The sequence below is a fragment of the Arachis ipaensis genome, chromosome B1 (genome assembly GCF_059453495.1).
Source record: "Arachis ipaensis isolate K30076 ecotype BB chromosome B1, ASM5945349v1, whole genome shotgun sequence".
Taxonomy (NCBI): domain Eukaryota; kingdom Viridiplantae; phylum Streptophyta; class Magnoliopsida; order Fabales; family Fabaceae; genus Arachis; species Arachis ipaensis.
Genome location: NC_142436.1, coordinates 1199575 through 1226023, shown reverse-complemented (window position 1 = coordinate 1226023; position 26449 = coordinate 1199575). Strand labels below are relative to the sequence as shown.

At 30.8% G+C, this 26449-nt stretch overlaps 1 protein-coding gene and 1 pseudogene across 4 annotated transcripts; one reads left to right on the top strand and one right to left on the bottom strand.

The window, feature by feature from the left end:
• The first annotated feature begins 9462 nt into the window (after positions 1–9462).
• LOC107643880 (putative carboxylesterase 18 pseudogene) lies at positions 9463–10601 on the top strand (annotated as a pseudogene). Its single transcript, XR_015902715.1, has one exon. The product of XR_015902715.1 is annotated as a putative carboxylesterase 18 pseudogene (transcript).
• Positions 10602–11691: 1090 nt separating this feature from the next.
• PHYLLO (2-oxoglutarate decarboxylase/hydro-lyase/magnesium ion-binding protein) lies at positions 11692–25638 on the bottom strand. 3 transcript variants are annotated; one of them, XM_016331436.3, is made up of 28 exons: positions 25248–25638; positions 24267–24475; positions 23923–24040; positions 23664–23780; positions 23467–23568; positions 22744–22803; positions 22542–22610; positions 22251–22355; positions 21979–22173; positions 21369–21467; positions 19748–20308; positions 19400–19624; positions 18934–19236; positions 18670–18737; positions 17930–18088; positions 17368–17493; positions 17171–17293; positions 16892–17009; positions 16496–16651; positions 15263–15502; positions 14978–15145; positions 14712–14855; positions 13826–14287; positions 13183–13476; positions 12944–13101; positions 12723–12830; positions 12157–12409; positions 11692–11860 (listed from the first exon to the last, which is right to left on the bottom strand). In XM_016331436.3, exons 1-27 carry the CDS (start codon positions 25584–25586, stop codon positions 12160–12162), a joined length of 5076 nt encoding a protein of 1691 aa, XP_016186922.1. In that variant the 5' UTR covers positions 25587–25638; the 3' UTR covers positions 11692–11860; positions 12157–12159. The 3 variants fall into 3 exon arrangements, 2 of the variants coding, with proteins under 2 accessions (XP_016186922.1, XP_016186997.1); XM_016331511.3 differs by lacking the exon at positions 25248–25638 and having other exon boundaries at positions 23441–23568; positions 24267–24365; XR_015902146.1 differs by lacking the exons at positions 11692–11860; positions 12157–12409 and having other exon boundaries at positions 12667–12830; positions 13183–13485.
• Between the last annotated feature and the right edge of the window lie 811 nt (positions 25639–26449).

Sequence of the window (26449 nt, the reverse complement as noted above, 5' to 3'; positions counted from 1 at the left end):
TATGCAATAAATTAACGTCTTCATTTTTATGAAAAAATATGCGTATACATTTTTTGTAAACAATCAAAATTTTAGTTTATATCTCTAACATCGATCATTGCACATTTATAGATTCTTATATTGAAATATCCTAACTTTAAGTTTCTAAATTTCATGTCCAGATATTGCTTTAAAATTCTTAATAAAATTATATTTGTAAAGAAATTAAGATAAAATAAAAAGACAAAAGAACATAAGTTAAAAATTTAAAAAAATTATATTTAATAATATATTAAATTCAATATTAAAATATAATCTAATAGTCATAATAATTGTTAAACAAATATAAGTCTCAAATAAAAAAATTTACAATCACATAATGCTAAATTAATTTGATTATCTATTTTTAGAATTAATTATTCTAATTATACGTGATTGATTTGTAAAATTAAAAACCTACAATAATTTTTTAGTTAATAATTTTTTATTTTTGTATACGTATATTAATTGTCTAATTAATAATTTTTATATTTTCAAAATATATTTATTTTATTTAATTAATTTTAAATATTTTTTTATTTATATATATGTATATATTAATTGTATGTAAATATATTTAAATGATATATATTAACTATTTTCTTATTATGATGATTTTCTTTTATATATATTAATTAATTAATTAATTAATTAACTAATTAATAGTTTCCATATACGTATATGTTTGTATGTATATGATTAATTTTTAGCCTACAATTATTTAATATTTCTTTTTATTATTAATATTATTGTACGTGTAATTTCTATAAATTATGGTAATCTTCATAAAATTACTAATAAAGACATGAACTTGTATGCTAATTAATTATCTTTAATAAAAAATTAATTAATTAATTAATTATTTTAAAAGTGTATAATAAAAACAAATAATTTTATTTATGCATATTAATGAATAATTTAATTAATATATAATAATTTATTTTTAATAATATATTCATGAAAATAGTGGTATAATAGAAATAACAATAATTATGGACAGTATTATGATTACTTAAAATAATGTTAATTATCATTGTATATTTATTTAATAATAATAATAATAATAATGATAGAATTAAATTGTTTTAAAATAAAAAATACTATTTTAATTAATACTAAATTAATTCGATATATATTGATTATAGTTATCAATTCTAGCTATTAACTTATTTTTTATATATATCTAAATATATATTATTGGACAACTAAAATTTACTTCGACAATCCTATTCATTATAGCTTAATAATTTTTTTAGCGTACGTAAAACAGATTATCTAGATATATTTACTTTGTTTAAATAATTATTAATAATTTTTTATTATATATATGATTATTTTTAAGACTACAATCATTCAATAATATTTTTATTCTTTATTATCAATATTATTGTATGTATAAAATTATAATCTTCATAAATTATGGCAATCTTTATTAATAGCAGTAATTTTCATAAATCACTATTAAAGACATGACTTGTATGCTAATTGATTTTGTCTAATAACAAATTAGATTAATTAATTATTACTTTGTATAATAAAATATATAATTTTAATTATGTATAATTAGTAAATAATTTAATTAATATATGATAATTTTCTTTTAATAATGCATTCATGCAAATAGTAGCATAATAGAAATAATAATTATTATTATGAAAAATATTATAATTATGTAGAATATTGCCAATTATAATTGTGTATTCATTTAATATTAATAATGAATTAATGATAGGATTGATATCTTTAAAATAGAAAAAATAAAATTTTAATTAATGCTAAATTAATTATATATATATTAATTATAGTTTTTAATTGTAGTTATTAACTTAGTTTTTTTATACTTATGATTATGTTCTTATATATCTAAATACATATTATTTGATAACTAAATTTTAATCCAATGATCCTATTAATTATACGTTAATAAAAGGGTTAAGTATGATTTTGGTCCCTAAGGTAGAGGCTAAAAATTTATTTCGTTTTTAGCCTTTTTTTTACTACAAAATGGTTCTAAAGGTTTCAGTTTATTTTAAAATCGTCCTTCAGATGAAAATACCTTTCCCCTCTCTTCCCCCAAATCAACCAAATGCAGGAACAGAAGCAAAATGCAGAAACAGAAGCATACAGAAGTAGAGTACAAAAACATAAAGCAGAAGCAATGAAATAATAACAACTAGAAAAACAACACCAACAACAATAATGAATAATGAAGCAACAACAAAAATAAAACCAGAAGAAGCAAAACAAAAACAAAAACAGAGATAAAAACGGCGAGCAACGACACTAAACACGATTTATCCTTCTCCATCACAGGCGTCAGGCGGTGGCGTGGGGCACAGGACGCAGGGCGCGGAAAGCGGCAGCGCTACCTTCCCTTCCATATTCCCTTTCTTCCTTCCGCCCTTTCTCTTTCTTCCCTCAACCCCCCTTCTCTTTATCCGTGTTCCCTTTCTTTCTTTTATTTTATTTTATTTTATAATTTTTTTAGGAAAGAATCACTTGCTAATAAAAAAAATTTAGTAAAAAAAGACGATTTTAAAATAAACTGAAATCTTTGAGATCATTTTATAACAAAAAATAGATTGAAGACGAAATAAATTTTTGATCTCTACGTTAGAGACCAAAATAATACTTAGTGCATGTTTGGGCACCATTATTTTGTTAAAAAAAGATCTTGTTTCAATGAAAAAAGATCTTTTTTATTTTTTAATGTGTTTGGCAAATTTCTAATAGTAAAAGTAAAAGCACTAGTAAAATAAAAAAAAAGATCTTTTTTGAGAAGTTGTAATTTACATCTATTTTTAAAAGATCCTTTTTCCTTAAAAAAAAAGATGTTTTTCATGTAATAAATAAACAAAAAAAGTACTTTTATATTGTTATACCCAAACATAATTGATAGATAAAAAGACCTTTTTACATGAGATATCTAAATATAAAATTACTTTTACTTCTCTATAAAATCTTTTAAAAAAAGATAACTCAAAAAAAGATATTTTTTTAAAAGTTCACCCAAACAAGCCCTTAATCCTTAATAAAATTTTAACCCAACTAAATATATCACACTGGACAACAAAAATTCTTAACTTTACAGTTGTTAATAAATTTTAACCCTAACTATTAACTATTTTATACAACGTCAATAAAATTCTTTAATACAACTAATAGTATTATATAAGTTTTAGTTTTAGTTTGAATAATAATCTAAAAGTATTATTTTAGCCATTTTTTAACTTAACTATTTTATTTTTTTAGTTATATTGGGTGTCAATAAAAATAAAAATAAATTTATAAACAAAAAAAAAACATTTATATTAAAATTTTTAAAAATAACATAACAAAAAATGATAATCGTATAAATTGAGGTAACAATTCAAATTTTTCTAAAACTAATATAATCAAATGCTAATATTAGAATCAAAGTATTTAAATATTTAAGCTATTTTAGGCTTTAGACAATATAGATTAGAGTTAAACAACCCACTTAAATAATTTCATCAGTTTGAACATTTAGAATCCGTACAAATTCAAACCATCATTTTATTAAATAAGTTTTATCATCCGCTATCCATATAATATGGTAAGGTATAGATTAGTCGCAACAAAAAACTAAATTGACTTTTATTCCCATCAATAACATTGCATTGACGTACAAAATGGTTGGTAGTTTCCGAAAAAAAAGTACAATTTATTATAAAATTATTTTTAATTATGAAAAATTTACAAGAAAAAAATGAACACAATATCAATATTTGAAATTGCATCTCCAAATCTAACATAAATTTTTAAAAATTGAACCTAAATTGAAGAACCTCAATCTCATTATATGCTCCACTTCAAAAATTTTCTACTAGACGTAGAAAGAATTTGAGGAGATAGAATTTGAACTTGGTCTGTGAAACTCCTTAGAAATAATTGCTCGATAAAAAATCGAGCTCCTCTTAAAAAAACTTTTACCCACATTCCATTATGTTAGTAATAATATATGAGTAGATCCAATCATCCTTCAGTAAAATAGAGTTCATTGCATGTTCATTAAACTTTTATATCTATGTAATTAGAACATGAATTAGTGAATACAAGTATACAACTTGAGGTGGTATTTGATTGATGTGGTGCATTGTAAACAATTGCGGCAAAGAAAAATTGCGCCGTAACATTAGATGAAAAGAATACGTTTGAGTAAAAACAATCATCAAATTATTAAAAGAATAATAGAATTGCTACATCAAAAAAATATCATAAAAATTATAACTTGTATATTGAAAAGATCAATTTCGATAAAAAAATAAATAATACATTCTTATTCTATGAAATAATTAAGGAAGAAAAACAAATTAAAAATGGTTAAGTACGATTTTGATCCCTTATGATTAGACCGAAAATTTTATTCATCTCCAATCCTTTTTTGCATTCGAATTCGTCTCTAAGGTATAACTTAATTTTAATATCGTCTTATGGACTAAAATACCATTTTCAAATAACTCTTCTCCAACAACTTTTTTCACCAAAATACTCGATTTCTCTTCTTTTTCTTATTTTTTCATCCAACAAGCAAGGCAACAACTAACAATAAAAATTTTAAAAGCAACAACAACAAAAAATAGCAACAAGACAACAAGAAAAAACAATGTAATAAACAAAAAACAGAAGAAGAAACCAATACCGAAAATCTGTATTTCAGATATCAAAGAATCAACAAAATAAAATAAAAAGCAGACTTCAAACCCCATGGAACAGCAACGAGAACGCGAGGTGTAGCGGCGAGGAGCAACGCAGCAAAGCTCTCTGGGAAACAAAAACGGCGACGCGACTTTAACTCCGTCGTCTCCACCACATCCGCTCATGTAGGGGATGTTCATGGATCGGATCGTATTCACAGATCCGCGGTAAATATCCGCATCCTATCCGCGGATCCGCACAATAATAAATATATATATATATATATATATGTTTGGTATTATATTTACTTGTTTATATGTTTTAGTTATTAATTATTATTCATATATTGTATTATTTTATTTTTGTTATTTAGGAAAAGTTTGATTAGAAAAAAATATTTTTATTGAATTTTTTACATAGAAATATAATTAAAAAGAGAAGGTTCAATTATGCGGATATATCTGATATCCGATCCGATACTAAAAAACGCAGATATCATATCCGATCCGATCCGCGTACACCCATACGCTTATGGACGTGCTGGCGCAGGAGCAGAAACGGCGACAGCGCACGACATCTCTTGTTAACATAATTTTTGTTAGAAATAACGACCTCTTAGATGAGTATGGAGAAATTTTACCATTTGAGCTATACCTTGTTGACATTTTAGTACTCTTGTTAAGTATTCTCAATAATAAGATTATTACGTATGAATTATTGATCTTTTTGAATAAAATAAATAAAAAATTGATCATATATAATAATAATAATAATAATAATAATAATAATAATAATAATAATAATAATAATAATAATATTTTTTTTTAGAGTATTTGAAAAGAGTAGTGAAAGAATATGTTGAGTGACTAAATCTTTAACAAGATGGATATAATATATTTTTATTTCTTTCTCTTATAGAAATATTTCTTCAAATTATTAGTTTGTTCTTATTAAAATTAAAAGATTTAATATAACTTTATATATTAATAAATATATAAATTTATTTAATTTTTATATATTTATATTTATTATAATATTTTTAAAATTATAAAATATTTATTAAATATAATTATTATTAATTGTGTTTATTAAAAATTATTTTTAGTGTAATTTATAAAAAATAAATAATAAAAATTTATTTAAAAATTATTTTTTTAAAAATTAATTTAATAAATTATTTTTCAAACAAAAACTTTATCAAACTAATCTATATATTGCTTTGACTTGTATATATAGTTGCATTGCAACTAAATCGAAGCCATTGAGTTCGATTGAGCGTAAAACCACGTGCATGTAAATCGAATCTATGGAATTTGATTTATAAAAATCATTATGACTTCGATTTACTATGGGCACAATTAGCTGGTATCAAAGCATGTCTATTTCAATTAAATTTACCATGTAATTTGAATCTATTGGATTCGATTTAGTACGTAATAGCCTAAATCAAATTTAGGGTAAAAAACCTTAATAAGCCAAGTCAAGAATCATGTAACGTAATTACGCCAAAGCGAAAATCGTTTCAACAATAAGCCAAATCATATTTTTATATAATTCGAACCATGCTGGTTCGAATTCCATTTCTACGTAATTCGAACCAGCTTGGTTCGAATTATACACAAACACATGCATACACGTAATTCGAACCAGCTTGGTTCGAATTACACACAAACACACGCACACACTAATTCGAACCAGCTTGGTTCGAATTACACACAGTAATTCATTGTATAATTCGAATTATGATGTTAAAAAATTAATAATTTATTTAAAAAAATTTATTAAAAAATTAATAATTTAAAAATTAAAAAAAAAAATATTTTTATTTCATACGTTAAAAAAAGCTAACAAAATATTTAATTACGAGACTTCTTTAAAATATTAATGAGCTATCAATTCGAATTCCATACAATATTTTTCTGTCCATTTTTAATAGTTTATGAATATTTTTTAATAAATTTTTTTAATAAATTTTTTTAAATTATAGTACAAAAAATATTTTATCCTATGCAAAAAAATTTAAAAAAAATGTTAGGAGTACTATAAAAATTTGTAATGTTATAATAACTTAGGTAAATACATGCATGTACTCAAATTTTAAATAAAATACTCTACATAGTCGATAATAATTTAGAAATGAAAGAAAATATTTTATTCCATACAAAATAATTAAAAAATATATTTTATTCTATACAAAATAATTTTAAAAAATGGCTTAAAAGAAGTTATGAGTACTATAAAAGTTTATAATATTTTAGTGATTTAGGTAAATACATGATAAAAATATTTTTTCTTTAATTTCTAAATTATTAGTGACTATGTGGAGTATTTCTTTAATGTCCTAAGTCATTAGGACATTACAAATTTTTATAGTACTTCTAACATCTTTTAAGCCATTTTTTAAATTATTTTACATAGAATAAAATATTTTTTTGTGGTATAATTTAAATAAATTTATTAAAAAATATTCATGAGCTATCAAGAATGGGCAGAAGAGTATTGTATAGAATTCAAATTGCTCACCATATCATTTGAATCAGAGTAATTCGAACTTCCCTATGCGTAATTCGAATCATGTAATTTCTCACCATATAATTTAAATAATTTTATTAAAAAATTATCATGAATATTTTTTAATAAATTTATTTAAATTATACCACAAAAAAATATTTTATTCTATGCAAAATAATTTAAAAAATGGCTTAAAAGATGTTAGAAGTACTATAAAAATTTGTAATGTCCTAATGACTTAGGACATTAAAGAAATACTCCACATAGTCACTAATAATTTAGAAATTAAAGAAAAAATATTTTTATCATGTATTTACCTAAATCACTAGAATATTATAAACTTTTATAGTACTCATAACTTCTTTTAAGCCATTTTTTAAAATTATTTTGTATAGAATAAAATATATTTTTTAATTATTTTGTATGGAATAAAATATTTTCTTTCATTTCTAAATTATTATCGACTATGTAGAGTATTTTATTTAAAATTTGAGTACATGCATGTATTTACCTAAGTTATTATAACATTACAAATTTTTATAGTACTCCTAACATTTTTTAAGCCATTTTTTTTAAATTGTTTTGCATAGGATAAAATATTTTTTGTACTATAATTTAAAAAAATTTATTAAAAAAATTTATTAAAAAATATTCATGAACTATTAAAAATGGACAGAAAAGTATTGTATGGAATTCGAATTGATAGCTCATTAATATTTTAAAGAAGTCTCGTAATTAAATATTTTGTTAGCTTTTTTTAACGTATGAAATAAAAATATATTTTTTTTAATTTTTAAATTATTAATTTTTTTAATAAATTTTTTTAAATAAATTATTAATTTTTTAACATCATAATTCGAATTATACAATGAATTACTGTGTATAATTCGAACCAAGCTGGTTCGAATTAGTGTGTGCGTGTGTTTGTGTGTAATTCCAACCAAGCTGGTTCGAATTATGTGTGTGCGTATGTTTGTGTGTAATTCGAACCAAGCTGGTTCGAATTACGTGTATGCATGTGTTTCTGTATAATTCGAACCAAGCTGGTTCGAATTACGTAGAAATGGAATTCGAACCAACATGGTTCGAATTATATAAAAATATGATTTGGCTTATTGCTGAAACGATTTTCGCTTTGGCGTATTTACGTTACATGATTCTTGACTTGCTTATTAAGATTTTTTACCCTCAAATTTATTCAATTCAATTTACATAGAAATACGACTTGAGACATTGATGTAGCCTTTTATACTTTGAGGGACACACTTAATTTTCTTTCTTCTGGTTATATAATTAAGTAACTTACCCTAAAACTAAGTTGAATCTTAGGAACAAATTTAAATGTAAAAAAAAAGTTAAAGACAAATAAAATTTTCGACCTAAACTATAGGAAACAAAATTGTACTTAACTTTTAAAAAATTAAACAAAATACTTTAATTTTTAAATTTAAACTCAAAAAAATCACAAAAAAAAAATACTTTATATAATCTTTAGTAGCATAAAATTAATGATAGAAATTAATTATTGATATATCAATGTCAAATTTGATACTAATAAAGTACACACATACGTAATAAAAAATATTAACAAAATTATTAATGTTAATATCATATTTATAGTTAATTATATTTGATTAAAAATTATATTACAGTGACTGATAATTAGAATGATTGAATATTAATATAATTAAATAATTTAAAATATTAATGATTGTAATTGGTATATATAATTATATATTAAATATTAAATTTTATATAAATTATAAAAAATATATTTTTTAAAAAATAAGTTGATCAGAAATATATATACTTACGGACACACCAGAAGATGTTACGTTAATATTTTTTTAATTTTAATACTAAAATACTACTCATTATAAAATAATACGATGAAAATGATTAATGGAGCCTATATATATATATATATGCAACCAGACATATTGCTATCAAAAACTTCAATTATATAATTTAAATTCAGAAGTACTACATAGTTAATAAATATTTAATTAGTAATAATTTATACATATGAGTTAACAAAATTTATATTTATATTATAATTTATATACATAAATTAATAAATTTATTTAATATTTATAATAAAAATTGCTAAAAACGGCTGACTTTAAGATTTTTCTAATATAAAATTTACCCTGACAAATTAACTCCACGTGGCCTTTTTGTTAAATGTCAACCAATTACCAACTTATTAATACAAGTTTCCACTAAAAAAAGAAAGAAAAACAGTAATAACTAATAACTAACCTAACCATAACAGAAACCAAAAGCGTTTGTTACTTTCGGCACTTGTCGTTAACGGACTCACTCATTCATTCTTAGTTTCTTACAACAATGTCGCTTCCATGGAAGATCAAGCTTATGATCTCAGCCTACTCGCGCATCCGCAAAGCCTGCTTCCGCCCTAACTTCACCATCAACCGCCGCCTCCTCCGCCTCTTCGACCCCAAAACACCGCCCACCCCACCCTCCTCAGTCGATGTCACCGTCGACCCCTCCCGCGACCTCTGGTTCCGACAATACACTCCCTCCCACTCTATCGCCGCCGCCACTGCCACTGGTGACACTCTCCCCGTCGTAGTATATTTCCACGGCGGCGGATTTGCAACTAACTCTGCCAACACCGTCTTCATGGACTCGTTTGCCAGGCGCGTGTCCAATCACATCCGCTCCATTGTGATCTCAGTTAATTACCGTCTTGCCCCTGAGCACCGCTGCCCCGCCCAATACGACGACGGGTTTGACGTCGTCAAGTTTCTTGACTCCGTGGACCCCACGCGCCTCCCTCCTGGCGCAGATCTTGGCCGGTGTTTTATCATGGGCGATAGCGCTGGTGGGAATTTGGGACACCACGTAGTGGCACGTGCTGGCGCGTGTAAATTTGAGCGCGTGAGATTGCGTGGGCTGATTGCAGTTCAGCCGTTTTTTGGCGGGGAGGAAAGGACTGAGTCAGAGATCCGAATTGGAAACGGGGCTCCGGGTTTGTCGGTGGACCGGGCTGATTGGTTCTGGAAAGCATTCTTGCCGAAAGGGTCGAACCGGAACCATCCTGCCGCGAACGTGTTCGGACCAAATTCGGCAAGATTTTCGGGCTCGAAATTCCCGAACACGCTCGTGGTGATTGGTGGATCCGACCCGTTGCAAGATTGGCAAAGAAAATATTGCAAGGGTTTAGAGAGTGCAGGAGTAGGAGTGAGGTTGGTGGAGTATCCAAATGCATTTCATGGGTCTTATGTGTTTGAGGATTTGCCTGAATCATCTTTGATGTTAGATGAAATTAGGGACTTCATGTCACAACAATTGAAGGTGACATGATTAACATTGTTACAGGCAGTCTGGCACCTTCACTTCTTAATATAATGGATTTTATATCAGATTATAAAATGATTCTTCACAAATATTAGTTAAAACTGTCAGTCATGAATTTCCATGTATAATAATTCATGATATTTCAACACTTATTAGTAGGATTGTTATAACGACGTGTTATTGAGGCACATTTTTTTATTTGGAAATCATCAGTAGTTCTCTTTCACCAATGTTTCTATTAAAGTATGATCCAGAAAAGAATATGAATGTCTACATGACTACATGAAGAGCATTAGCACATCTCGGATTGAAGATTATTTCGGAACATGAATTTCAATCTCTAGTTTATAATTTTAATTCCAGAGTAAATGACTAAAATAATCCATCAAATTTTACTCGTTAATCAAATAGATCTCTCAAAATTTTATTCGATCACATTAGTCTTTTTTCCCAAGTCATTGTGTGTGAGGAGAACAAATTTAGCTGAAACCACATTGTTTGGCTTTGTTGAAATTAAGCTCAACCATATTTCTTTTTGAGCAACAATACAAAACTCAAAACCATATTCTTCCCATATTATTTCTACTGTCAACCAAACACAAACCTTATTCAAATAAGGATGGCACACACTTGTCTTTTTACTTTTCAGTCCCATTTCCTCTCTTTAATAAGCTCACCTTTTCTCCTTCCACACTTCAATGAGAAGGGAAGATAGAGATCTATAGACTATAGGGGTTTCGAAATTGTGCTAGGTAAAGCATTAAATGTTTTAAGGCAATTTCCCAACTTTCTTTATTTGTACTTAAGTCATCTCTCTCTATCATTGAATTGAGTAGAGTAACACTTATCTTCCATTGAGAATTTTATTTATAGGAAGAATCAGGAATCTTACTGATTATACTTCCTTATCTGTGACTAAATAAAATTTGAAAATAGGTACTTATTTAGAACCAGAGAAAGTATCCTTAAGTTACTTAAATTCCTACTAACAGGACATGAAGCTAGCACCCAGGTTACCTAAGACTGCGCTAGAATTGAGATTGAGGGATTGGGACAGAGTATAACTAAAATTTCAGTTCACATAACATTTGCAGTTGTCCTTCTTGCTTTAATAGCTACTAATGGTAAATTTTATTTTTTAACTTTGCTTTATTTTTTAGAACATATTAGAAAGTTTATATAAAACTAATTATATCAAAATTGTGCATATGATATCTTTTACAGGGTTTGGTATCCCAAGGGTACCAACAAACATGAGTATTAAATGTGAAGTCCAAGATGATTGCAAGATTTTAAAAATCCTTTGTGCACCATGGAGAACTTTGTGTAAATAAGGCAAATGGGGTTGCTGTCCACCAAAGAAAACAAGCAAAAAAATATCATCATAACAAAATCAACTGGGAAAAACAAGGATAAAGTAAATGTGTCATTGAGAATGTAATTGAATTATAAGCCGCAAGCTATTGAAGTATTTAGCTTGTGGTCTATAGTACAAAATTATTAAATTCAGTCAGAGCTAATACTGAATATCAATTATATGAGCTTGCATAAAGCAGTACTATAATTAACATGTTAACATCTTTAACAATATACCATACTATGTTCTAATCATCATCAAACTTGTTGGACATCAACAACACTTACCTTTCAGAGTGTAGTTAGGAATCGTCTCAAGGCGGAAACTACAGGAAGCGGGTTCTCCAAATGGACAGCATGGCCACAGTTGGGAATCTCAACCACCTCATGGATGTCTATATTCACTTTTTCTTGATTGCTCCCCACTCCGGAACGGACTCTGTTCATAATTTCTTGAGCAATTTTCTTAAATTTTGCATCCTTTTCTCCGTGTATGATAAGAAGAGGTGTTCTGCAATTTGGCAGATCTTTCCACAACGATCTGCAATGCATAGAGAGAAACCACAACAGAGACAATAAAGTTCATGAATCTTCATAATGCCAAATTAAATTTTGAATATATCATATATACATGTATACCAAAGGGTATTTTAATACTTTTGCCTATAAATTTATTCATTCCTAATCTATCTTGTCATGTGTTCATTCATCCAATATATCATTCCAATCTTTCTTGATAGTTAGCACTATATTACTTTTTAAGTTTTAATATACCAAAGACGAAGCTACTTGGCACACCCATGAATGACAAAGCCAAGAGGAATGAACAATTAGTTAAACTTGAATTAGCTTACGGCTGCCTTCCTATGCTTAATCCAGACAACATCTTGGCAAGACTCTGCAGGTCTTCATGTTGCAAGCGATTAGCAGTGATTCGTGTGAAGTGAGGATGGCTTCTTAAGCTGTATGATGTAAAAGGGAAAGAAGGAAAATGGAATGAAAAGTATGCCATATAAGTCTAATAAGATCAGCCAAAATCACTGCACATTCTAAAGGTTTAGAACAAACAAGTCACCTTTTCCACAGATCTGCTGCATACCAGGAATTGAGAAAAGATTCTAAACCATGAGAAATGATAGAACTTGCTCTGGAGTCATCTTTAGCTGAGCGGATTTTTTGTGATAATTTATCTTTTAATCCAGGGCTTCCAGATATTAACACAGCTCCTTTTATCTGACATGAATGTTCAAATTGCTGATCCATAGTGAAGAAAAGTTGGAAACAAAGATATTACATTGAATGCCACCGCCATACCTTACTACTGAATCTGAGTGCAAGATACAATGCAATCCTAGCACCCATCGAATACCCAACTAGTGTAACTTTTCCTGGTGTTATATGATGTAATAGTTGATGGAATATATTAGCTATTATTTCCATTGACAACAATGGTTCCTCACAAGCATCATTCACACCATGTATTATTGATTTTCCATGACCAGGAAGATCCACTGAGATGCATCTTGCTGATCCAGAAAAGCTCTTCATGATAGGACTCCAATCTTCACCAGCTCCAAGGAAACCATGAAGAAATACTAGTACATTGTCCTACATTTGCTAAATCAGACATAATCAGATCTGTATGCAGGAATCAGATTTACTTTCTAAACACAAAAAATGAATTATATTTTATGACAATAGATTTCCCCTTCAAAGAAGAAAATGGTCAAGGTGGATTTTAAAACTAGTCATACTAGTCCAATTATTACAGTGTCATAGCATCAGTAAACTAGAATGTGTTGCAATAATTATGAATATTTATGTTAGCATGTTACAATTCAAAATTGTGCATCTAAGGTAATAAGAAAATGTTGGCACAAGTGAAATGTTTAATAAAGATTTCTTTTCTTGTTTTAAAAAAGATAAAATGAATATGTATGGAGGCTTCTGTACTTACATTTGTTTTTTGGCCAGTTTCTTGAACCTCAAAAGAACAAGATAAACTACTAAGCTCTAATTTCAGTTGGTATTTAAGAACTTGCTCCTCATCAATAATATCACATATGACATTTTGGTTGATTTGGAAATTATGTAGCAGCCTACTAGCATTTGGTACAGATGCTTCAACAATACCACTATGTGGATTACGGCCAATTAAAACTGGATTAATTGTTGCATCTTCCTTTAGCCAACGGTAGGTTCCAAGACCATGGGCTACAGAAGGAACTTTCTTACCATGTAACTTGTTCACTGTATCAAAACTTAGCATATCAAGATAACTAGAAAACTGTGCATATGCAGATAGACTTAGACTGCTTTCAAATGCAGCACTGACAACAGCCATCTTCCCCAGCTGGTGTGCCCATCGTCCAATTAATGCAGCATTCTCAAAACCCCCAACAACACTTGGTTTGATAACCTGAAAAATAAAATATAAAATCATAAGACAGAGAATTGGAATTCTAGATAGAAGTCATCAGTTCATCATTAGTAAGTTGGAGTATTGTGCACTTCTTTAAAGGAATCATAAAATAAATTCTGTTTGAATCAATAATACTCTCCAGCTTAGCCAGTATCATATTCAACATCTATACACACCAACTTAAGCTGAATAATAAATTTTTTCTTTTCCAAGTTTGTATTACTGCTGAGCATGAATAACATAGGACCAAAAATGGATTGGTTGAGCTATTAGTTAATTTATTCTAAAGAAATGTAGCATTGCAGCTTGATACTGTAACTTTGTGAATCCTACTAAAAGAGTCCACATAATGCCTCTACCTCATACCGAAAAAAATTAAGAATACCCAGCTCCTAAAGTATCCATTGTAAATTCAACTTACAACAGCAACTATTCCCGGATGAGTAAATTTTACTAGCGTTCCCAGGGGATTTTCTTGAATTTTATCTATGGTCTCATCTAGTGCAACAGGTAAGCCACTTTCTTCACAGAACTTGACTATATCGTCTTCATCCTGAACAGGCTCCTGCAAAGGTGATATTCAAAAAAAAAGTTATTAATACATTGCAAATATGCAACAAGAAATATAGTCAATAGTAAAAATTAAAAATGAGTGCAGAAGTTATGAAGTATGTGAACTTAGTCTACCTCAATAAACTGTAAGTTGCAATCCTTAACCAAAGAGCTGAACTCCATAGCTTCTTCATAAGTCCACTTCCGATTTGCATCAGCTCGTATGATTATCTGGCATCCGACTTTCTTTCGCACCTCTTTTATTACCATGGCATCTTGCGTTGGGTTATACCGACGTGCTACCTGTATAGCATTATAACCTGTTAGCTTTATACTTCTCTAACCATTGATCTACATATAAAATGAAGCAGAGCTGAGAGATTTCCAGAAAGAAGTCAAAACAATAGAAAACTAGCTTACCTTGAGTTTGATTGCAGAAAATCCTTCCTCGACTAATGTGGCAGCAACATTAGCAACATCTGTTGGAGATCCATTTGAATCAAGTAGTGCACAAACCTGAACTGATGATGTTTCACATTCATCTTTTTCACTTATAGGAGGATGAAGTAGGTTCAACAAGTTGGAGCCTTTTGCAGCAGCTATGGCATTGAGGATAGCCATTTCCAAACCACATCTAACACTAGGAAAAATAGAAGATGGCTGCATCATAGAAAATTAGAACATGAAGTATATATCAATTCTGTATGTCATAATTTGATAACCTTGGTAATAAATAAACCATTAGTGTCGTCAACGGTTCACCCAACATATTAAGCTTCTAGGATAATTGAATCTTGATATGGTAGCCAATCTTCTTTGACCAAGGGTGCTATTATTTATGCTGCTGCTTTTTTTTTTTTTTTCTAATTTTAATTTTCCCTTCCCAAAAAGAAAAGTCTCTCTTTTGATAGAGGCAGTACTTTTGAGGTTTGCATAATCTATTTGAATAAGCTTCTTGAGAAAGTTAGCATCAATTCCTATTGCTATTAAAAAATAAACAACAATAAATAAATAAATAAAAATAGAGCTTCTTCTGATTCTATTGATATTTTAGAATGTACTTTTTTGTTTTTTGGAAGCTTACCCAAACACACCAATATATATCTAGTGTTCAGTCCTCACAACTCCCACAATTCTAAATTCATGAACAATAAGTAAGTCTTTTCCTCAGAGGCAAGTGGACCAACAATTCAAGTGCAAAGGACTCTGCTCTAGTGGGATGGGACATAATAGAGATGCAATAAAAACGTTTTATAAGAAAAAAAAATTACATAGTAGCTTAAGCTTTTTGGGAAAGCTGTTTCTTGATGACCTCATTGCCAATGAAGTAGTTGTTCTTAAATTTATATTTGATAACTCATAGGTAATAGGTACATTTTAAGGAGCGGTTTCGATTCATTGGATTTGGATAAGACTAACTCAAACCCAAACTAGCTTAAGGGGTTTTCAAAACACCTATACAACTTATCTCTAGTTGATGCAGAAATCTAATACTATTCATGTCAATACTATTTAAACATACCCTCAAACAAAATCCATTTACAAATAACCTTAATACCATGTCAAGGAAACTGTCACCCAAAAATTCAAGTTGGTTTTTGTTCACATAAAATGCCTAACCCTACGCTAAATAATGTAGGTGAGACAGCTTACCACAATTCCCAACTCATTCCAAATCCAATATGAAAATGTGCCCTTCAATAGAGAGAGGAAGCAACTAATATTAACTTGTCGCATGATATGAACAAGGAACCTAAGTTGATATTCTGCATCTACCAAATTTTCTCTGTGGATCTCAATCGGAGCAACCTGCTTGATGCCAACAACAAAACATCAAGTACATATTAGAGTAGATTTACAGGAGAATGGAAAAGAAATTTTATGTTCCTCTTCTTGTCTACAGTATGCTTCACAACTGGTATGCATAACACCCAAGGGATGGGCTGTAATATGTATCAGCCCCTCACCAATCTATTTCTCTATGTGCTTAAGATTGGAAACATTTTAAACTAGATATGAAAGATGATATAATATCAGAGTGATACCAACCTCACCAAAACCAACACTTCCATCTTCAAGAATTAAAGATATGATAAATCCTTCTCTATAGAATTCATCATGATTATCACCAACAGATGCTGATGTTGGTGGTGCACTTAGTGCAAATCTGCAACCAAATCATTATACAAAATCCAAAGAAAGTAATCAAATGAAGGAAAGGTTAACAGTTCAATAGAAGTCGTCCCCCTCCCCGCAACCAAAAAAAAATAAATAAAAAATAGCAGTGTCATTGGAGACTTGAATTTTTTGCATAATGTGAAAACTTACCTATATCTCAAACACTCCATTGTACGAATTTTGTACAAATAATGCTGATCTTTAATAGCACCGGGATTTGGGATGTACCTCATAGCATCTTTCACAGCACCCAGAGAGTGTTTTCTCAAAATACTGAGTCAAGATACAAATTCATGAGCAATGAAGTGATATCCATTAACTGAATCTTAAATCAGCAGCAGTGTAACCTGTGAAAATTAGCATTGGCATCGATTGAACTATCAATTTCAACCATACAATCCACTTGCTCATGTTGAGCTAAACGTAAAGCATCTTCAAATTCTGCCTTGGTCTTCACGTGCAAATGTTTGATTCTGCACGCATATTGATTTTTTCCCCTCATGAATAGTAGGATTGATTAAGCATGGACTATGTATGTAAAGTCAATGGGAAAATTATCCAATTTCTAACAAAATATATAATTTTATGGTTATTGTCTTGCCATTATATATATCACAGCATTTCTGTTTGATGTTATGCTGACACCGGTTGCATAAACAAAAACAATATTAGTTACCTCCCCAGTTAATTTCAGCACACAGATGATAGTTTAAACCTCATAAAACTACCTCGCGTTGGACTACCATCCAATGATAAATATTTTACAAGATTTCCAGAGACAAATTAGATGACATTTCATTCAAGCAAAGAGTAGAACAAAGAAATGCAAACATATCTCAGACAAAATAGAATGATCAATGGAAAAAAAAAGATCAAATAATTCCTACCAAAGTATATCTAGATTCTTACCCATGTGCCATGCATAGCCCTTGGATAAATATGTTATGAGAGGTATAGAAGTATTGATGAAGGATACTAGGCTCAACTTTATCTGCCAATGGAAGAAGACTGAAAATTGCTCCTCCGTGATTATTTACCACAAAAATGGTCATTGGTTTCCGTAATTTCCTAAATGTAGAGTTATTTTCAGAACATTAGCTACAAGTGATAAGTATAAACGGTAATCTTGTAACAAAGAAATATGAAAGTTTTCCAAGTTTATCGTAGAAATGACTTAGAATATCTACAGAAAATATCTCATATCTTTAGGTAAGGGGTGGCCCTGTGGACAAGTCTCCCACAAGGTGAAGTCTAGGGAGGGTCGATGCAAGCAGCCTTACCCCTTACCCCCGACCCCCTACCACAAGGCTATTCCCAGTATTTACATCCAGATCACCATATCACAAAACATCAACCTTACCTTTACCCCAAAGTTCTCTTAGTCTAGTAATATCCTTATGGTATCCTATAATATTTTGAGATGAGTTATTATGAGCAGTTTTTAGTCAATATAACGGCTCCATCTTCTTGTAACATCTATAGGTCATATACTAAGGGAAGATTCTACTACTTTGTCCAAAAAAGGTTCTACTTTCTCTTCAATGAAGAAACACCCAAATCTTATTTTATCTAGAGTCTGTGTGTCCACTCGTCCAACACAACATCGGGCAAAAGGAGAGACAAAAATGGTCAGAAGGATAAAGAAATACCTTTGATACAAAATTGCCAAACTGTTTGTATCATGCAATAAAGAAATGTCTCCAACTAAACAGAACACCTGATTGAAATTGTGAAATAAAAAGTGAAGAGAAAAAAGATACTAAACCAACTAATGGATGAAAAAAACAGTCATTTAGAATACAAATCAAAGAAAGATGAATTTAATACAACTGCAAAATTATAAAATCGTGCAGTGACACATTTCCACCAGCTAATATAAGTAAATTGATAATTCTGATAACATAAATAGCTACCCTTTTATTGCTTCCCACGGCAAACCCAATGGCCGTGCTAAGTAATCCATCAATACCACTAGCCCCCCTGTTACCAGCCACCCTCATCAAGTTAACTGGTAGGTCTGAGTTTAACATGATAGATGCAACACTTGGGTTGCTTGTAGACCAACCAAGTCCATACATATCTACATCACGAATGGGCATACTGTTACCAAGGAAAAGAGCAGACTCAGAAGAAAGAGCATCTGACATCATATGTGCCACATAAGGTTCAGTCAGGGAGCACTCAGCATTGATTTGAAACAGTATCTCCCATTCAACCTGCAGATCAATAAGTTTTAGAGAATGTTGCTAAAAATTGCCAATAGCTGAATCTAACAAGATTATTACCAAATACAATAACTCCATCAAAGGGGAAAAAAAAGAAGAAAAACGCTAATATCATCATACCAATAAGTTAGTCTTATTTTCTTAGAATCAGTACCATTTTACTCAACAGTTGTAATGAAGTGCTCCATATGCGCTCTGTATGGGGGAATTCAGCCTTAACTAAAAAACCCACAAAATCAACAATGGTAGTTTGTATCCGGTGGGTTACAATATGTGATGGATCATGACGAAGTGGATGCTTGTCAACCACAATATATGGAAAAGGAGCACGCTCCTCTAGAATTTGACAAACTCGTTTGCTAGTTATCCTACTTCCCAACTGCTCCGAATAAACAACCAAAAAGAAACACACACAAGTAAATGGACATTACTAGTACGTTCAAAAATGCATTCAGCAGAAATTATAGAAGGAAGTGGGAAAAGATTCATGAGTATTTGGTACCTGAATAACCACATCAATCTCCAACAAGCCCTTGACAGAATCTGAGAGTAGAGCATGATCAAGATTATCAATAAATAAAAAGTTTCTTTCAATATCAGGAAAAGAAGTTAAGATCTTTTTCAAGCGCAACCCTGACAAAATATCAGCAAAAACAGGCCAACAGAGGTGTTTAGCCAAAAGCAGCGCAGCCCACATCTCATCCTCTGTATGGATTGCACCAAATAATATAAGACCATGTTTGCCTTTTTGCATCAGGCCTATAACTTCCATCATTTCTCCTACAGCATCTATACAAGATGGTCGCATATGAATGTACTTGGTAAATGGTTCAGCATTACTGATCCAGAGGTCCAGCCCGTTTAAACAGCTTAACCTCCATTTACGTGGAGTGCTCTCCAAAGGCTCTCTGAAAGGGCAGTTAATATGCACAGGACCACACGGTGAAGTTATTGCCCGATGTATAGCAGAATCAAGAGTGGTAAGTACCATATTCGTAAGAATTTGGTCTGTTGGTGCAGGAAGATTGAAGAAATATCTCACATAAACACCAAAATGGTTCACCTGATTCCAAAGTTCAATGTGTACCATGAGTAACCAAGAAAAACAAGACACAGACATTCTTGAATTACAGCAATTAATCTTCAGACCAGTGTAACTAGTTACATTCTCGTTAAGAGACCAGAGCATCTAATTTTTGTAGACTTTCCAGATTTAGTTAGTGAAATATATAATCCCCATCACAATAACAAATAAGAATATTTAACAACAATTAGTTGGTTCAAGTTAGTTGACTCCCTTAGATAGGATCACAGGTTTGAGTCTTACGGGTGAAAAAGCTAGTGCTGAGCTCTACTCCCATAGTTGGAGTCCAATGGGTTCTGGATACCAGTATTTAGACCAAGAAATTCGGTGGCTGTGGGGTGAACCAAAGAAGATAGAGCACATCTTGGTGCAATGGTAAGTTGCTACCTTTAACTTGGTGGTGCAGGTTCAAGTCACATAAGCAGTCCCTTTACCTACATACAGGGAAGGGCTTCATGCATTTGACTCTAACCAAACCACAAAATCAGAAGCAACTTCTGCAAAATGCACACGACAATTTCTGGACCAAGGTGAGCAAGGTAAAAACAAAGGAATCAAGATAAAGACTATTATAGAGAAGGTCTACAATAGAAAAAGTTTGACAGACAGCAGGAATCAGATTCTGCATAACAAATTATGAGAATTGGCAAAGATTTCTTGCCATAGAAAATGAGAAGGGGCCAATTAGATAAGATTCGGAGTCACTAGGAAGATTGTGAGAGAGGTCTAACAAATACCCTAAGATTAAGTCTGTATCAGTATATTGTATCATTATCTACCAATTATATGGGGATTTTCATTTTCTGTTTACCTTTGTTGTTCTTTTGGTGCAAACTTATCCACTAGTAGTTTTAGCTTCCTATATAATCCTATTTCTACTCTTTTATCACATAAATAAATAAACAACTATATATTTATCTTTGCCTCCCGGGCAGCCCTCCACACCTTGCCTCTTGATTTGGCATTTTTTGACCGCAAATTAATTAAATAACAAACAATGTATACCATGAGACTTTGAGAAACATCTGAAGTTTTTAACCTGATCAATTGCCTGGTTAGCTCCACAATCTAGCAGCTCTGGAGGTCGATCTGCTGTAAGTAAAAGAAGTGGTACAAAATCTTGACTAGCCTCCACAACCTACATTTTTTTCCAATAAAAGAATTTATTATGATTAAGAGAAGAATACTAGACATAGGAAGATGAGATATCGATAAGGCAAAGTTTTCCAAGATCTCAACATATATCAGAAATCCCCTAGGAAAATCATGACCTTTCCATCAGGGCTAAAGTAAAACTTTACTGATCCAAAACCTTACGTGCATAACAAACTCAGGTTGCAAATCCCTCAGGAAAATGGTAACTACAACTTAAGTTGATGGAGCCTAACGTAACAACTACATGCATGAATACAATTAATTAATAAACAGCAAAGTAATGTCTGGCTGTACCAATCCTAGACCCCTAAACCAAAAAAAAACGGCACACAAACCCCAAAAGCGGTTCAATATATTTCTAGAACTCATGCATTAGTAGAAGCCCAAAGAATGACAACAAATGAATCACTAAGGTTAGGTCATCATTTATGCATTCAGGATACCAAATAAATCCAGGTTAGTTAAGAAGGGAGAAAAATGTTGGTTGATCTCACCGCAGGAAGAAGGTTTGAAACTGCAGTTCCAGATGATGTGATGACTACTGCCGGCACGTGAGACCCTCTTGCATATCCAACAGCATGAAAAGCAAGTGAACGCTCATCAAAGCATGAAATACATGTGATTAACTTGTGACTTGAAGCAGCAACAGCAAGAGGGGAAGACCGAGATCCCGGTGCTACACAAAAATACTAGAAAAAGAAAAAATTCACAAGCTTGAATCTATTAATGGAGAGAAGAATTATAATAATTTATTAGATCACCTCACCGTCAAACCCAGCCTTGAGCATTCTTCAACAATTAATGATGCCCATACAGCATTGATATTGGCGCACTCAATTAGTGAGGATGATAATTTATTGGATTGATCCAACTGATAGTTAGAGACAGTAGACATAACATGAAAAGGCTTCAGCAATTTTTCCAGCATTATAATAAAGTTAGAATCAATAAGATATATCTATGCACATATTATAGTTCTTGTTTTATGTTTTGCAAAGGGATTGGATGAATACTTAATGTATGCTTTTTCTGTATATACAGACAAAACAATGCATACCATGTTATGTGAAACGGCATGGGTTGCTGAAAGCCTGACACAGAATTGACTGGAAGATGGAGACTCTTTCTACAATAGAATCGAGGAAGACATTGAAAAATGATCATATGCAACAGAATGCAGAAGCATAAAAGGATAGAAATACACACAAAATGGTGAACTTAATGCTAGTAAAGGCAGGAACAAGGAAAATACAGGATACCAGTTCCAAGATGTCAACCACGCTTTCTCTTCTTCCAGGTGTGATAGTGTTCATGTAGACCTAGCAGCTCATGCAGAAAAGCATACAACAACAGTCAATGCTCAGAACACACACCAATCAGAGACTTGAAGCAAGCTTTAGATGGCCCAGAAAGCTCGTAACATATATATTTGGAACAAAAGCATTATGCTAATATATACTAATATTAAAAAATACATAGGAAAGCAATAAATAAAGGAAAAACACTGGAATAATATACTTCAACCGCTTTCAACTTATTTCAAAATACATGAAAGAGAGAGGAAAATAAATTTTTTTATACTAAGCATCCCCCGAGATAGTGAATGCAAATGCCTTATGCAAGGAACAAATACTGTCGGAATAAAAAGAATATCCTATGATATCTACTATTATTTCCTTATTTGTTTGGATTAGGGTTTCCCTATGATGATAACTAGAGGTGAGGATTCCTCTCCTGTAAAGCATCACACCATATTCAGTAATATATCCATATATTTCAGTCCCTATTTTCTCCTCTTTTCTAGTTCCCTATCTAAACCTGACATTCTCATGAGATACTATATGTGTACATAAAACAAATAGGAAAAGTATAGGTAAATAATTCCTAACCAGCCAACTTTAAACAACTACAATTAAGGGAGAAACAACTATGTTATTTGCTACAAGTAAGACTTACATATTAGGAAGGAAATGAACTTATACCCTTGCAATAGCTCTATCTTCTACCAAATTCAGTTTTCTGAGGCCAGATCTTACGCTTTTTAGTTTCAATGTGTCACTACCGGACCAGGTATAACACATAATCTGCACAAAACGAAACATGACATCAAGGATAAATACAGAAGGAAGTAGACCAAAAAAAAAGGGTCCCAAAAATACATTTAAGGCATGCTTGGGACCTGGTTTAGAGAAATTTCAAGTGAATGAAGGGCTTCCTCAAAAGTGGAGAGGGAAAAGTCATTCCATGCTAGTGTCACCGTCAAAATGGAAATGCACTCCAACTCATCTAACTCAATCTGTTATGATGGTATTACAGTTTAAGCAATATCACATTAGTGAGACAATAAGAATACATGCTAAACAATTATTCTAAAAAATACAGGAGGAAGAACTGAAGAAGACAGTGAGATTGTTTTCAAATTCCAATAATAACTTTACCTCAGGAATGAAAAAATAAAAAGAACCATCCTCAATATTCATGGAAATCGAGTCACTATCAAAATTAATATCCACAAAACCGTAGGCCACTATATGTGTTGAATCAGAAGAGATGTACCTGCAAACAAATTATAAAAACAACTCAATTCTTTCTCAGATTTAAATCTGCAAGCATCTTTAGTGGCAAGTTAATATAGCCTCTCAAACATGACTGCATCACCCAAGAGCCTGTCCTTTGAAAGGCCAGCTTTTAACCAAAGATTGGATCGGTCCTATATGATGTTTTCATGCAACTAATAAGAATTTTATAGAACCAGAAGGAATGAAGACCAGGTTGAACCAACCTTTTGATCATACTAGGCTTTCCACTGGATGAACGTGAAAAAGAAACAGCAGAGCCAATGCCAAAGAGACCACGGCTTCCATTCACATACAGCGATTTCAAGGTTGGATTATCAACATTCTTTGACAGGTATATAAGAGGATACACTCCGGACAACTCCGGTTGACTGCAAAACCAATTCAATGCCTTAGGACTTGGAGGCACAGCCACCTGGAAAAGAAAATGACATCCACATAGCAATAATTCAGGAGTGCATCGTTTCAGCATTTCACCATAGACAACATTTTCCAAACTTTCAGCTGGTTTAGATGTCCTTACATTAAACTAAGAACTTCAATTTCATAATTAGGCTTTTAGGCTTTTGAAATGCAGGAGTGTAAATTAACATACATGAACAATAATTTGAGACAGGCTTTTAACTAATTCCACAACCTTTGCATGACACTAATTTCATCAAAAACCAAAAATAAAATAAAACTAAGATAAAGATACCAACTCACACTGCCAGTCTGCCAATGCTCATTGTTTTCTGAAAAACAAACAATTTTGCAAAAAAAAAAAAAAAAAAAAACAAACAAACAAACATACCTGAATGATCCCTTCAAAACACAAATTATCCTTGCAAAACAACACATATTCCATAAATATATATATCTAAATCTAAAACTGAAACAAAAATAAGAAAACCAATCACTCCACCACTGCTGGTTGTAATTCAGTGTCAGAGCTTCCTTCGAAGCTACATTAGTTAGCACAGCTTCATAGTTAGTTACTGTCATCACGTGCTGTTACTTAGTTAGTAAGTTAGTTTCAGTTACTGTCACGTGATGTTAGTTAGTTAGTTAGATAGTTACAGGTGCAGTTTGTTAGATTCAGTTAGTTTCAATAACCGTTAAATTCTCTGTGACTGTCTCTTTACTCACGCTTTCTCGCATTTTCTCGTATTTTATCGTTCTAACACTGAAACGAACAAATTTGATACCTGAAACCTAAGGAATCCGGTGGAGCTACGAGGCGGCGAAAGCTTCAGCGTCTCAATGGAATCCTTGATTTTCCGAAGGCCTTCCTCCAAAGTCACCGCAGGGGGAAGAGTCCGCGTAACGCAGTGCTCAAAAACGACGTCGTTCTCCTCAATGTCGCCAGATACTGGAACCGGACCGTCGAACCTCGCTCCTCCTCCCATTCTGGCGCCGGCGGCTACTGTTCTCTTCGGCGGCGATGGTCTCCGGCGTGCTCCGACGAAGATGAAGGGAGAAGAGGACGGAGAGAGAATGAAGAATGTAGGTACACTGGAAAATCTCGCGGCGGTTAACGAAATCATTTGGCGGATAAGTGAGAGAGATAATGAAGGAAAGTTGTAATAAGAACTGAGCAGTGAATACTGATAGTGATGATAGAAAATCTCTTATTATGCAATTGGATTTTGCTGACGTGTTAGAAAATATAGTTGATTAAATTATTATTTAATCTTTTTTAATTATTAATTTTATATAAAAATAAATATATGTGATTTTTTACTAAAAATTAAATAGTATGTTAAAATTTTTAATATATTTATGGATTAGATAGGGAATTAAAATAATTAATTTTTAAATTTTACTATTAAAAAATTTAAAATATGTAAATAAAGATAAAAACTAAAAAATAAAAAAGAATAAAATTTTTTATTTAATCTTATATTTGTTTAGAGAATGACATAAAGTAGTATTAATATTATGACGTTTCTATAAAATTACTCTAATAATATTGTAGGTATTATCAATATAGTAAATTCATAGTTTTTATTTCGACTCGAAAGACTAGTCTAGAATCGTAATTTGTAGAATCGTAAGACGATACGTAAATATAATTCATAAATTTAAAATATTTATAAAAAAATTAACAATTATATATGTATGATCAGCAATTCAATTTATCACAAATTAAAAGTAGAAAGAGAGTAAAACACTGAAAACAGTTTCAGCATATATAAATTATGCACATAAACTTAACATTATATACTTTATTAAATCGTAAGTAAAAATAAATATAAATATATCAACAAAATAAAAGTTCATTATAATAGGTTTTTGTAACATAAGAATAGTAACCCAAGAAAAATCCAGAGGCACGTAGTTGAGAAAAGCAAAAATATAAATAGAAGTTCATGTATGAGATTTCATTCAAATGAAGTTCATAAGTTAA

Bases quoted from the DNA above. Each gene is read 5' to 3' on its own strand.
- PHYLLO (XM_016331436.3), bottom strand. From the start codon at position 25,586: ATGATTTCGTTAACCGCCGCGAGATTTTCCAGTGTACCTACATTCTTC. The intron at 19,237-19,399 runs GTACTGATTCTA...ATTGATCTGCAG, and splicing joins TACAACTGTTGAGTAAAATG to GTTGAATGGGAGATACTGTT. The intron at 17,010-17,170 runs GTAAGTTTTCAC...ATTTGGTTGCAG, and splicing joins ATGGAGTGTTTGAGATATAG to ATTTGCACTAAGTGCACCAC.